The sequence below is a fragment of the Phytophthora parasitica genome (genome assembly GCF_000247585.1).
Source record: "Phytophthora parasitica INRA-310 unplaced genomic scaffold supercont2.10, whole genome shotgun sequence".
NCBI lineage: Eukaryota > Oomycota > Peronosporomycetes > Peronosporales > Peronosporaceae > Phytophthora > Phytophthora nicotianae.
In genome coordinates, this window is record NW_008648996.1 from 1038407 (window position 1) to 1048771 (window position 10365).

At 46.4% G+C, this 10365-nt stretch overlaps 5 protein-coding genes across 6 annotated transcripts in view; 4 read left to right on the forward strand and 1 right to left on the reverse strand.

The window, feature by feature from the left end:
- The window catches only part of PPTG_06844, a 1868-nt gene extending 1866 nt beyond the window's left edge, over nucleotides 1–2 (forward strand). For both annotated transcript variants that reach the window (XM_008900887.1, XM_008900888.1), the window contains one exon: nucleotides 1–2. This exon is cut by the window's left edge and continues 928 nt beyond it. The gene's annotated coding sequence lies outside the window, so the exon portion shown is untranslated.
- Nucleotides 1–1835, forward strand: PPTG_21970 (hypothetical protein). Its single transcript, XM_008901138.1, has one exon. The coding sequence runs from the start codon at nucleotides 511–513 to the stop codon at nucleotides 910–912; it is 402 nt and encodes a 133-aa protein (XP_008899386.1). The 5' UTR covers nucleotides 1–510; the 3' UTR covers nucleotides 913–1835.
- A 589-nt stretch (nucleotides 1836–2424) lies between these two features.
- PPTG_06845 (hypothetical protein) lies at nucleotides 2425–4006 on the forward strand (the record flags this gene model as incomplete). The annotated part of the gene is made up of 2 exons (XM_008900889.1): nucleotides 2425–3907; nucleotides 3969–4006. 2 exons carry the CDS (start codon nucleotides 2425–2427, stop codon nucleotides 4004–4006), a joined length of 1521 nt encoding a protein of 506 aa, XP_008899137.1.
- An 81-nt stretch (nucleotides 4007–4087) lies between these two features.
- Nucleotides 4088–6599, reverse strand: PPTG_06846 (hypothetical protein; the record flags this gene model as incomplete). Its single annotated transcript, XM_008900890.1, has 1 exon — nucleotides 4088–6599. One exon carries the CDS (start codon nucleotides 6597–6599, stop codon nucleotides 4206–4208), a length of 2394 nt encoding a protein of 797 aa, XP_008899138.1. The 3' UTR covers nucleotides 4088–4205.
- A 1680-nt stretch (nucleotides 6600–8279) lies between these two features.
- PPTG_06847 (hypothetical protein) lies at nucleotides 8280–9856 on the forward strand (the record flags this gene model as incomplete). Its single annotated transcript, XM_008900891.1, has 2 exons — nucleotides 8280–9612; nucleotides 9692–9856. 2 exons carry the CDS (start codon nucleotides 8280–8282, stop codon nucleotides 9727–9729), a joined length of 1371 nt encoding a protein of 456 aa, XP_008899139.1. The 3' UTR covers nucleotides 9730–9856.
- Between the last annotated feature and the right edge of the window lie 509 nt (nucleotides 9857–10365).

Genomic DNA, 10365 nt, shown 5'->3' on the forward strand with positions numbered 1-10365 from the left:
CCCCCCCCACTACTTCGTCTATTGCGCAGATACCGAATACGAATTGTAGAAGGTGACAAAGGGATATCGCTTGATGCTGGAGTATTCGATTTGCTTACCACCAACGCTGCTTACTTGAAACAAGATCATTCCAAGCGGTCAAGAGATGAACTCACCGGTGTTATTAACGAACTGGGACCTGAAGAAGGATCCTTCGCTTTTCTACTCACGTATAAATACACCAAGCATGCGATCGAGGGATCTGGTAACCGAGTATTACAAGGCATAGATCTCGCCAGAATTGACGTTCTAGAGAAGGCGAATAACGCGGCTCCAGCTGATATAACAAGTGCTGCTTTTCATTGTAAAGTTAAAGCAGCTTGGTCGAGTATCATAACACTGTCAATGGCTGGGATGAATGGGCACGCGAAGAATGGATGACTTGGTTCACAACCGCCGGAGAAAGACTTGGGAAAAGCAGGTTGGATGATTGGAAACTCCACTTCTTAAATCCTGGACACAAAACGTTTTATGATCTATGGAGGCCTTGTGCGAGGAATGATGGGGGACACGTTTGCGGAGCACGCGCGCCCGAGTCTTGTTACGAAACACTCCAGTTTTGCCACCTCTGGCCTCGTTGCCTGGCTTTCGACCCTTGGTGTGAAAAATGATCTAGAGTATATCGACATGGAGGCTGCTGCGATGATACTGAGGACGCAAAAGCCTGTGAGTGTTGTTGCGCTCACCACATTTATGGGAGACGTGGATTCACCGTGGGCAACGCCATCAGCCAGATTCTGTGGAGTTTTATTCGAGTTGCTGGTGGAAAATGGCGACCCTGTTCCCGTAATCCTTTTTCTTCAATCGATTCTTCGCCCGCTTAGAGGAGTGTGTAGTGGTCTCCTCAGTGACAACAGTGTTGCCCGTGTTTGATTGGGATAGAATCGGTCAAGCATTACTCGACTCAATGAAAGGAGATAAAAATGCGCTGGAGCAGATGGTAGGAGTGCTGGATGTCCTGAATACTCGGAAAACCCACGCAGCGCTAACGAAATTTGCGTTTGAAGCGACGACGACAAGCGATACAACGCAACTATGTCGCTCTCAGTATTGGGGGTTACTCTGGAAATGCGCATTCGCAGTAATGGTAGTGCCCTCTTTGGTACAAGTTCAGTAAACTCATGCTGATGGACCGGGCACTCGAGAAATGCGCAATGCACTTAGGCAAACTTGATTTGCAGGGCGAACAGTTTACTATGGTGTCAGCCATCGCTGAAATTCGCGTCATGTGGCTGAACGAAACAATTGAGGCGCTGGATAAGCCATTTTCATTGATGATGCCTGACGCAGAATTCTCGAACAATCGGAAAGTTAAAGCGTTTTGAGAAGCGCTGAAGCTTCTATGACTGCGAATGTGCTGTTGCAATTTAAAGACATTCAACAAGCACCATGCTATGCCGCCAGCTGGATGCGTGAGAAACAAATGAACGCTTTGTTTGAGATGGAAGCTATAGAGGAAGCGTGTTCGTGAAAAGTTCGAAAACGCGGGATTGGTTCTAGAGTATACAGACGAAACTGGTGAAGTATCAGGCAGAGTTGCATCGATTGATGAACAATTAGGATGTTGCTGTAGACGGTAACGAAAAGAAACGAGCGCGTTTGGAGATGCGAAGCGAAGCTAGCCAGAAGGATGCATGGTCGATAAACGGACACCATGTTTGTGATGGAAATGTTTCGGTGTGCTGTAGGCACTACATAGTAGTGCGGTAGTTGTTACTGAATGATTTTTGTTCGTGGTTCCTTATTGAAGATCGTTAACTTTTTTTTTTTTACATTTTTACTATTAATGCAGCGCGCTTACCGAATTTCCTGGCAAAATTCCAATGACAGCCATCGCGATAATATAGCCGTGGTGAGCATTAGATGCAAGTAAATACCGCTTCACCGTTATCAAGATAAGTCTCCACTTGCAAGATTTACAACATGGACCCTCGACAAATAATTATTCTTATTGCTATGACGGACGACCTAGAATGTGAAACAGTGTAGTAGCAGTGAAACTGCTCAACAAACGCCCCCAGTCCGTCAAGTTCCAAGCTACAGTACTCGGCATTAATAATGGGATGTGCGTTAAGAATAGGAGAAGGGCGCAGACGAATTTAGAGGCCTGTTGCGTTGGGGCATATGTCAACACAGCATCCTGTTGCAGTGTTAATGCTGCCCCCTCCTCGTATTCACCCCACCGATACCACTCACGGACCACAAGTTGAGGAAGCCTCTGACACATGTAGCCTATTTCTTAAACCTTATTATGCCTGGAAGCGACTTCAAGTCAGTTACTACGGTGGCAAATACTCAATTGAACGTGTTTTCGCCCTCGAGGCATACGCACGAACTACATCGTTTTCCCGAGTCCTGGTGGCGTGTTTTGGAACCCCAATACCTATGATTACACTTGTTGCGCTACAAGAACTAATTCCTCTCCAAGACCCGTCAGAAGGTTGGAAGGCGAACTACGGATTCTGGATTCGAATTGTCATTTTGGCTTTCGTCGTTGGTCATACAGTCATGGGGCAAGCGAAAGTTATGATCGATGGCGTTGTGATCTCTACAGCGCGACAGATACTACTGTCAGCGTGTGCAGCAGTAATGTTTTTCTTTGGTGCAGTAGCAATAACTGCTCTAGTCATCTTCCCAGTACCCTTCTGTGTGTTGACAATGGCTCCAGTATTTTACACGTTTCTCATCATCGCTGTTCGACTCATCGTCGGCCGCCACGTTCTACACGAGATGATAGTACACTCGGATCAGTTGATCCGATTTATTTGCTTCGTGTGTGCCCAGGTCTCACTGGCTTGTATTTATCCCTCTTACGAATCTCTGTTTCGCATTGTGCAAGGCACTCAGTATCAAATGTTAGTGATTATCCTCCTACCGATGATTAAAGTTGCAGTGAAAAACATGCTACTGAGATGCACAGCGCATATGGAAGACATGGTTCCGGAGGCAGTCATCTTCACGGTGGACTTTTTCAACACTCTCTATGTTGCCACGTGCATGCAGAGTGCGTCGTCAGTGGTTGCTGTCATTGCCATCATGGTGACCGATCTACTACAGACATGTGTAATGCTTTATGGCTTACATCGACGCATTGCAATGATTCGGCCTAAACTCCAGGAGATTACCAACATTCCAAGCGACAGGAATTGTGTATTGACAATGGTTTCTGCCTTGTGCAAAGATGCCGACAAATTCTCGAGGCAAATTCGTCATGGTATCCGAATCCGCTCGTGTCTTCTGCATTGTTCAGCCGAGACGAATAAAATTCATCTGCAATTCCTCAGGAAGAATTTTGCAGAAAGCCATCGCGTTGTGGAATCAGACAATGCGACAGGCCTTGTACTGGATAGAGCAGGATCTCGTACCAATACGTGTAATCTCCGCCTGCTGTGTACGCGAAATCGAAGAGATAGCATCATGCCGATCTTGCCTTCTGCAAGGGGTCCAACGTCAGAAAACACAATAACTCACCAAGATTCACAAACCAAACGATCCACAATTCTTATCGAGACGTTAGAGGTGCTCTTCACAACCGAATGTATCGTCGTTGCTGCATACTTGGAGGCGTTTGTGCCGTTGTTTTACTGCAACTATATGTTTCTAATGGTGCACCTTCCGAGCGCCCAATATCACACGGAGATGGCTGGAGTTACCCACGACAACGTTGGCTCAACTGTGCGCCCGGTGTGGATATTTGGGCTTTTGCAGGTGGTATCGTTCGTGTTTCTCGTTGTGCTCATCAAGCGGAATCTGGGAATGCAGGCTTTGTACCAGCTTGGATTTGTATTGGAGACGCAGATGGCTTTAGTCCAGGGTAAACTGATTATGTGGATGGTAGTGACGTTTTGCTTTCGAGTGGTACATTTTGGTACGTATATGTGGGATTACTCCATGAGAGCGATCATCTGTCTAAACTGTTGTTTGTTCAGGAATGGATTTCACCTACAAGTTTGATTGGATTAAGTGATAACAACTACTATTTTAGCGGGGAACACACGTTCAACCGTAAGCGGCATGAAATATTCTGAAGGTGTACATGCACACATGGCTTCGCATATTACTTTTTATTTGTACGTATTCTTTACTTGAAGATGAAGCTTACACAGGTGAATCAGGTTAACTGTAAGCAAATGCAAACGGGTCCCTAGACGCGCTGAGTCACGCAGTTACGCACTGCAGGTTGGTCGTTTGATGCAAATGTCATTGCTGCTCTTCTTGCTACTAAGTGAGCGCTTGATGGTCAGGAAGCTTTTCTCAGTTTTTACCACATCGGCTCGATCCAGAAACCACTTGACAATGTCCACGTGGCCCAAGTACGACGCATACATCAAGGCCGATGCCTCCACTGCCTCCCCCTTGCTGGATGTATCATCAGTTCCCGCTGGACGAACGTGCATTGCAAGCGTCTCGTTAATGTTTCCACCTTCCTGTTCGATGTACTTCGCCAACGCCTCAAACTGCTCCAAATCTCCATCACTGAACTGCACAGCGCAATGATACGGATACGCTTCCATATCTTCATCAGTCATTTGGGAATCGATAGCGAGGGGAGTCGATGATAAAGGCACCTCCGTGTTCGAACTAACAGCTTCTATCGGCATCAGGTTCCGTTCGTTCGCAGTGGTTTTGGCACGCCGCATTGTAGCATGAACAGCATCCCTGAAGGCGTTGCTCTTTTTGGGTGGAAACAAAGGATTGTCGAGCTCTGGAGCTGCAGCCTGCAGTAGAGGTGGTGATGCATCGCTCTCTACATTCACTACCTCAGTGCGCTCCAGAGCTGCTGCCTCTCGCAATACAACGGCGAACTCTTCGGGATCAATTGCCGCATCAGTGAGGACAGCGTTAACGCTCCCTTGGAAGACGAAAGCGTTCGTTTTCTCCGTTAGAAAGTCAGTCATGTGCTCTTTGCTCAAATTCGAGAGGAGATGCTCCGGGTCGCACATATCAAACGCGGACTCGAACATCCCCTTTATAGCTGCACCACCGCACAGGATCAGAGCCGATGACAGGAGCGAAATGTAGCGCTGGCGTTCACGTTGTTTGATCTGACGCTTCTCTCGCTCGATAAGTGCATTCCGAAGTGTATCGAACTGATGATGGAGTAGATTCACATTGTATTCGGTGGTTGTGACTCGGCACTCAAGCTGCTGCAGCGATTGTTTGATCTGTCGCACCCACTCCGAGTTCTCCACGTTGACTTTTGTCGCTTTGATATCCCACTCGATCTGCTCCACTTCGGAAATGATTTTTTGGCGTCTGCACTCCTTCAAGCCCATTTTGAAAAACGCGGCGGCGCGGTCGTCGAACACGAGTTTTTCGGTGATCGCCTGGTTGAATGTCGCAGCCAAAACCTCGTGCATCTCGTTGGTAGTCAACACCCGGAAGCCCAAATTGAAGAGGATGCGGACGTCGTACACGCTCGTCATCTGTCCCACCAGTTGCATTAGATCCTCCACTGCCACTTCGTTAGCATTTAACAACAGTGCAGCGTGATCGGAAAACGCTCGTTTCTTCATGTGTTGCTGCAACATCCAACACATATCGCTGCAGTTTTCAGTTGCAAATGCTAGGTCGTACGCCGTCTTATTGTCGGAGCTCAAGGTGAGAGGGTTTACACCACACGCAACCAGCAGATACCGAACAATTTCGTTATTGCCCAGAGAAGCAGCGTAGTGCAGCGCCGTCCAACCATTGTCGAAGAGTGCAGTCTGAATCCACGCAGGCTTTGCAACGCTTTCGCAAAATATTTGCAGCATGTTCATCTCCTGAAAAAGTAGAATCTTCTCGAGCCACTTCTTCTTGAAGTCATTACCAGCCAAGGTAAGTGAATCGCGCCAGTCGTCGTCAGGAGCATTCTCGATTCCAGTCTCGACAGACTTGAGGATTTGAATCATTTCGTCGAACGTTTTCGTGTCCAGTGTACACACGTCAAGAATGGCGTTTACTGCATCCAAATTCTGCGCTTGAATTGCCGCATCGATACCCGATATGGTCGCGCGTGGGTCACCCGTTAGACCTTTACGGAGCCAAACCGTAATTGCGTCTTCATTCTTCGCTCGGATCGCGGATTCCAGGTTGGAGTACGCATCCAGTAGTTTGTAGAACGCTTCACGGTTCGGACCCCACTGAACGTAGTCCCGAGCGCTCTTGTTGTCGTTACTGCGTAGTATCGGATCAGCCCCATACTTCAACAACTCGGCCGTGACTTCCAGTAAGTCTCGCTTGACTGCAGTCTGTAGCGGGGTTCGGCCCATATCTCCGATCTTATTCGCGCATGCACCACGGCGTGTCAGAAGTAGCGCTGCATCTGTATTCTTGCAGTCTATCGCCTTGTGAAGAGCTGTCTGGTCACTAATTTCGGTCAATTCCATGTCGGCGCCATTGTCCAGCAAGAACTGGATGATGTTACAGTCGTTTCGAAAAGAAGCATCGATCAATGGAGTCCATTGGAAACTACGGCGTTCATTCACATCGTCGCCCAGTTCCAAACGGTGGCGAATACCGTCGAGGTCTCCACGCCTCACGAAATCTGTGATGGTGTCAGGAGAGAAGAAACCCATTAGGTAGTGCAGTGAGTTTCTTGGGGGAAATTGAAAACTGATTAAGGCTGAGAAATAAAGCAGCTAACCATTCTAAACCTGATAAAAAAAAGCAAAATCAGGGCGTGCGATTCCTTAAACACGCGTGAACCTGCTAGAGGCGAGTTAGAAGTCCGTTGTACCCATGGGGGTGCGAGTAGATAAGATAAACTGCACACATGAGCACGGAAGAAACGTCGGAATGGCCCCGTCACTGGATTGAGATAAAAAAAAAACGCTCTGCTGGACATCACGACGGAACATGCAACTGCCGTTTAGACATCTAGTTGCATTTGCCGTTTTTACAATAGTACCGCAGCTCGTAGTGGCAGAACCATCCAGATTCTCGTCGTTTCAATTCCATTGGCACAATCCCTATGACTCTCTGTCTGATCATGGCAAGCTTCGCGTGAATGAAAATCATTGAAACGGTTTTAGAAAAAAAAAAAAACCAGTGCAATACTGAGTTGATAGGTTGATTCCAGGTAGGGGTTGCAAAACACTGAGGGTATTTTTTATCTACCTGATATTACCATTGGGTTCAGGTTGAAACTGAAATACTAGTGTAAGTTTTTGCTACCAGTGTAATAAGTAGGAAGACAGAATCCAGCTTTTTATTTAAAAAAAAGAATGCTTTGTTGCAATAAACAATTGTGCACAGTATATCGATTCGATATTATCGAAGAACCGAATGAGTCCAATCAGAGCCCGCTATTTATCTCACTAAAAATACTTTAACGTGGGTATTCCTTTACTATCAGGTAAAATATCGACACTTTTCGGGGGTCGACAACGATTTGCAACTCTCATTATGATGCATATGTTTAAGCAGTGCTGCATGCACATAGATGGATATATTCTAAGAATAGTGGTGGTATCTAGGGCGATGAAACACTTGTAGTTTTCGAGTTAGGGCCAGTAAAAATAACGCTTTTCCGTACTTAATAGAGGTAATTTCGTTCTTATACGCGTGACAAGGCTTCCATTCTTGGCTATTGGCCAATAGAAATGGGCGAAATGCAACACTCTGACGACATTGTGCTCACCTCCGGAATCCCGCCTGGTTGCGCAGGATATGCTTGTTAAAAATCATCCAATTGATTGCAAAGCTAAGTCATGACTTCTGAAGTAGTATATTATGAAATTATTGTTCATTTGCTTTCGTACTCCGTATGTCGAACTCTGTGACTACGGAGACACAAATAGGAAATCCATTACAGACCAATTTAGAAATTTATTTCGTATATTTCCATCACACCCTCCACTTTGCAGCGCGTAAAAATGCAGGTTCCTCTTCGTGTCCACCCCACCGATACCTGTCACAGTCCTTCTGAAGCCCAAGTTGAAGAAGCCTATGGCACATGTAGTCTATTTCCCCAGCTTCTACGTACCTGGAAGCGACTTCAAGTCAGTTATTACGGTGGTAAATACTCGATTGAACGGGTCTTTGCTCTCGAGACATACGCGAGATCTACATCGTTTTCCCGAGTCTTAATGGTATGTCTTGGGACTCCAATACCTATGATCACACTTGTTGCATTACAAGAACTAATTCCTCTCCAAGACCCGTCAGAAGGGTGGCACGCGAACGACGGCTTTTGGATTCGAACAATAATTTTGGCTTTCGTTGTTGGACATACAATCGTTGGGCAAGCGAGATATATGATCGACGGTGTTGTGATCTCTGCCATACGATTGACATTGCTGTCGGCTTGTGCAGCGGCCATGTTTACAGTCTGCGCAGCGGCAATTACAGCTTATGTTATTTTCCCAGTTCCGTTCTTTGTGTTGACCATGGCCCCAATGTTTTACTTACTTCTCATCATCGCTGTTCGATTCATCGTCGGCAAACATATTGTACATGAGATGGTGGCACACTCCGACCAATTGATCCGATATGTTATCTTCGTGTGCGCCCAGGTTACATTGGCGTTTGTTTATCCCTCTTACGAATCTCTCTTTCGCGCTGCTGAAGGCACTCAGTACCAAATGTTAGTGATTCTACTCTTACCGATCATCAAAGTAGCAGTGAAAAATATGATGCTGAGGTGCACAGCACACATGGAAGATATGATCCCAGAGGCTGTGATCTTCACGGTGGACTTTTTCAACACTCTCTATGTTGCCACGTGCATGCAGAGTGCGTCTTCGGTAGTTGCTGTTACTGGCATCACGGTGACCGATCTACTACAGACATGCGTAATGCTTTATGGCTTACATCGACGTACTGCGTGGATTCGACCTAAACTTCAGGAGATTACCAACATTCCAAGTGACAGGAATTGTGTATTGACAATGGTTTCTGCCTTGTGTAAAGATGCCGACAAATTCTCGAGACAGATTCGTTACGGTATCCGAATTCGCTCGTGCCTCCCACATTTAATATCCGAAGAAAACAAGGCTCATCTCCAGTCCCTCAATGAAATTTCTGACCAAGCTCCCCGGGTCATCAAACCAGCGGCAGAACCTGTCGTGGACAGAATGGAACGTCGCACTTATACGTGCAATTTTCGCTTATTATGCACACGAATTCGAAAGGATCGTGTCCTGCCGGTTTTGCCTTCTGCAGGGAATCCAGGATCGGAGCGCACGAATGTCCCGAGCGCTCGAACGAAACGATCGACTGTTCTCAATGATACTCTAGAGACACTATTCACTACCGAGTGTATCGTCGTTGCTTCGTATTTGGAGGCGATTGTTCCGTTGTTCTATTGCAACTACATCCTGCTAATGGTACATCTCCCAAGCGCTCAGTATCATACGGAAATGGCTGGAGTTAACCTTGAAAATGTTGGTTCCACTGTTTTCCCTGTATTGATATTTGGGCTTTTGCAGCTGGTATCGTTTGGGCTTCTAGTTGTGGTTATCCAACGAAACTTTGGACCACGGGCGCTGTACCAGCTTGCATTCGTGTTGGAGACACAGATGGCATTGGTCCAAGGGAAACTGATGCTCTGGATGGTAGTAACGTTTTCCTTTCGGGTGGTGCATTTTGGTACGTACTTGAGGAACATAGCCTCCTGCCTTAAGATTCCAGGTAAACAAACGCTTATGTTTATTTGCTATATGTGCAGGAATGGATTTCACCTACAAGTTTGCATGGATCAAGTAAAAAAAACGTGTCAATAAAGCCCAAATCTCCCAGAGGTGGTCAAGGAGTAGTGTCAGCAGGACAGCGCACAGTTATAAGTCACTACAATGGGATCTAAAGAAGTGATTGCCGTGGATTTTTATCAACACCTGAGTTGTTAATAAACACACATGTTCGGTACACAAAAAATCATTTTTCTGTATGATATGTCTACTCTTTATTTTTCTACGAGGCCTAAAATAGGTAGGGCTGTCTGTCTTCATGAACACAGAGGTCTGTGACCTCATTCGTAGCTTGCTAGCTTCGTCACTTACGCATAAGTGCATTTAACGTCCATAAAATCCTGGCGAGATTATTTGATATAGTCATACTAAGGTGGCTTGGTTGGATATGGAAAATCCGCGACGTTGAAATGAGTTGTAGCCATTATCGGCTAGCACTCGATCGAGGAGACCGGTCAGTCCTACCACTTTCCATTTGGCATCTCTCCAGACATTTCACTTCGAACGATCGGAAGCTGCCAGCCCATCTCGCTCTCATGGGGTGGTTCTCACCGGATACAATCACAGATTTCGTGAGGCGTGGAGACCTCGACGGTATTCGCCACCGTTTGGAACTGGGCGACGATGTGAATGAACGCCGTAGTTTCCAATGGAC